Source organism: Emiliania huxleyi, assembly GCF_000372725.1.
Source record: "Emiliania huxleyi CCMP1516 unplaced genomic scaffold EMIHUscaffold_10885, whole genome shotgun sequence".
In the NCBI taxonomy this organism is placed as follows: domain Eukaryota; phylum Haptophyta; order Isochrysidales; family Noelaerhabdaceae; genus Emiliania; species Emiliania huxleyi.
Window position 1 is genome coordinate 1 of NW_005201863.1, and position 1,064 is coordinate 1,064.

Consider the following 1,064-nt stretch of genomic DNA (forward strand, 5'->3'; position numbering starts at 1 on the left):
CGAGCCTGACTGTTCTTCACCTTCCTACATACACAACATGCACATGCACAACATGCACATGCACATGCACAACAACATGCATGTACATGTCCACATGTGCATGTGCATGCATGTCGAGAGAACTTTGATTTGATTGATGGGTTCGTGCGTTCGTCGTACCACTCGTCTCTCTCTCTCTCTCTCTCTCTCTCTCTCTCTCTCTCTCTCTCTCTCTCTCTCTCTCTCTCTCTCTCTCTCTCTCTCTCCCACTCGTTGGACGTTGGGAGAGAGATTGTTTTGTGACGTTGGTCGTTGCGGTCTAGGTTGCGGTGGGTTTGGGCATGGCAGGTAGGTGGGTGGGCTCGCTAGGCAGAGAGGTGAAAACCGGTCTGGCCAGCGACTGGACACCAAACGCTAATTAATATGTAATAACTCAGTCAGTCGGTCAGTACTGTGTTTGTTAGGAGACAGTCAGTCAGACCAACTTGCGACACATCTCAATTGTAAAATTCTTTTGGTGTCGGGCTAATGAGGGGAATCTAGAGATGCTCTGGGGGAGAAGTTTGGCGTTGACAACGCCCGTCAACAGTCAAAAACCGTCGATTGTACGCGCTTGCAAATTGATTCCAGGCAAGCGTGCCTGCCGCCCTCGCCCGCACCCCAGAACGACGTCACAACGACCGCCCCCGCGCACACCGCCACACCGCCACTGCTCGGCTCGATCGCCCTGCAGCGCAACCAGTAGCAGTACTGACCGCCCTGACCGTTGGCCGCGCCGTAGGGATGTTCTCCAAAATCTTGGGCGAGTCCACTCTCATGCTGGCTGGCTGCGCTGGCGCGATCGCGATCCAGGCACAGCTCCTGTCGAAGGCCAAGGACAAGCCTGAGTGCGCAGCGGCTGAAGCCGCGAGGCAGTTCGAGATGCCCTCCGACGCCGAGATCGCCGCGATGGCCAACGCAGCTCTGTCCTTTGAGAGGACCCGCCAGCGTGGGGAGCGGCCAGCGCTCGTGCCAGCGTGCGACTGAGGTGGCGAGGGCGTGGCTGGCAAGCGTAGCTTGCCGCCGTTTGGTGTGCTTTATCGGGA

The 1,064-nt window shown here is 57.1% G+C and overlaps 1 protein-coding gene across 1 annotated transcript; it reads left to right on the plus strand.

Moving 5' to 3' along the window:
* Positions 1–524: 524 nt before the first annotated feature.
* On the plus strand, positions 525–1,005 carry EMIHUDRAFT_260360 (hypothetical protein; the record flags this gene model as incomplete). Its single annotated transcript, XM_005792264.1, has 2 exons — positions 525–615; positions 761–1,005. 2 exons carry the CDS (start codon positions 525–527, stop codon positions 1,003–1,005), a joined length of 336 nt encoding a protein of 111 aa, XP_005792321.1.
* Positions 1,006–1,064: the final 59 nt, after the last annotated feature.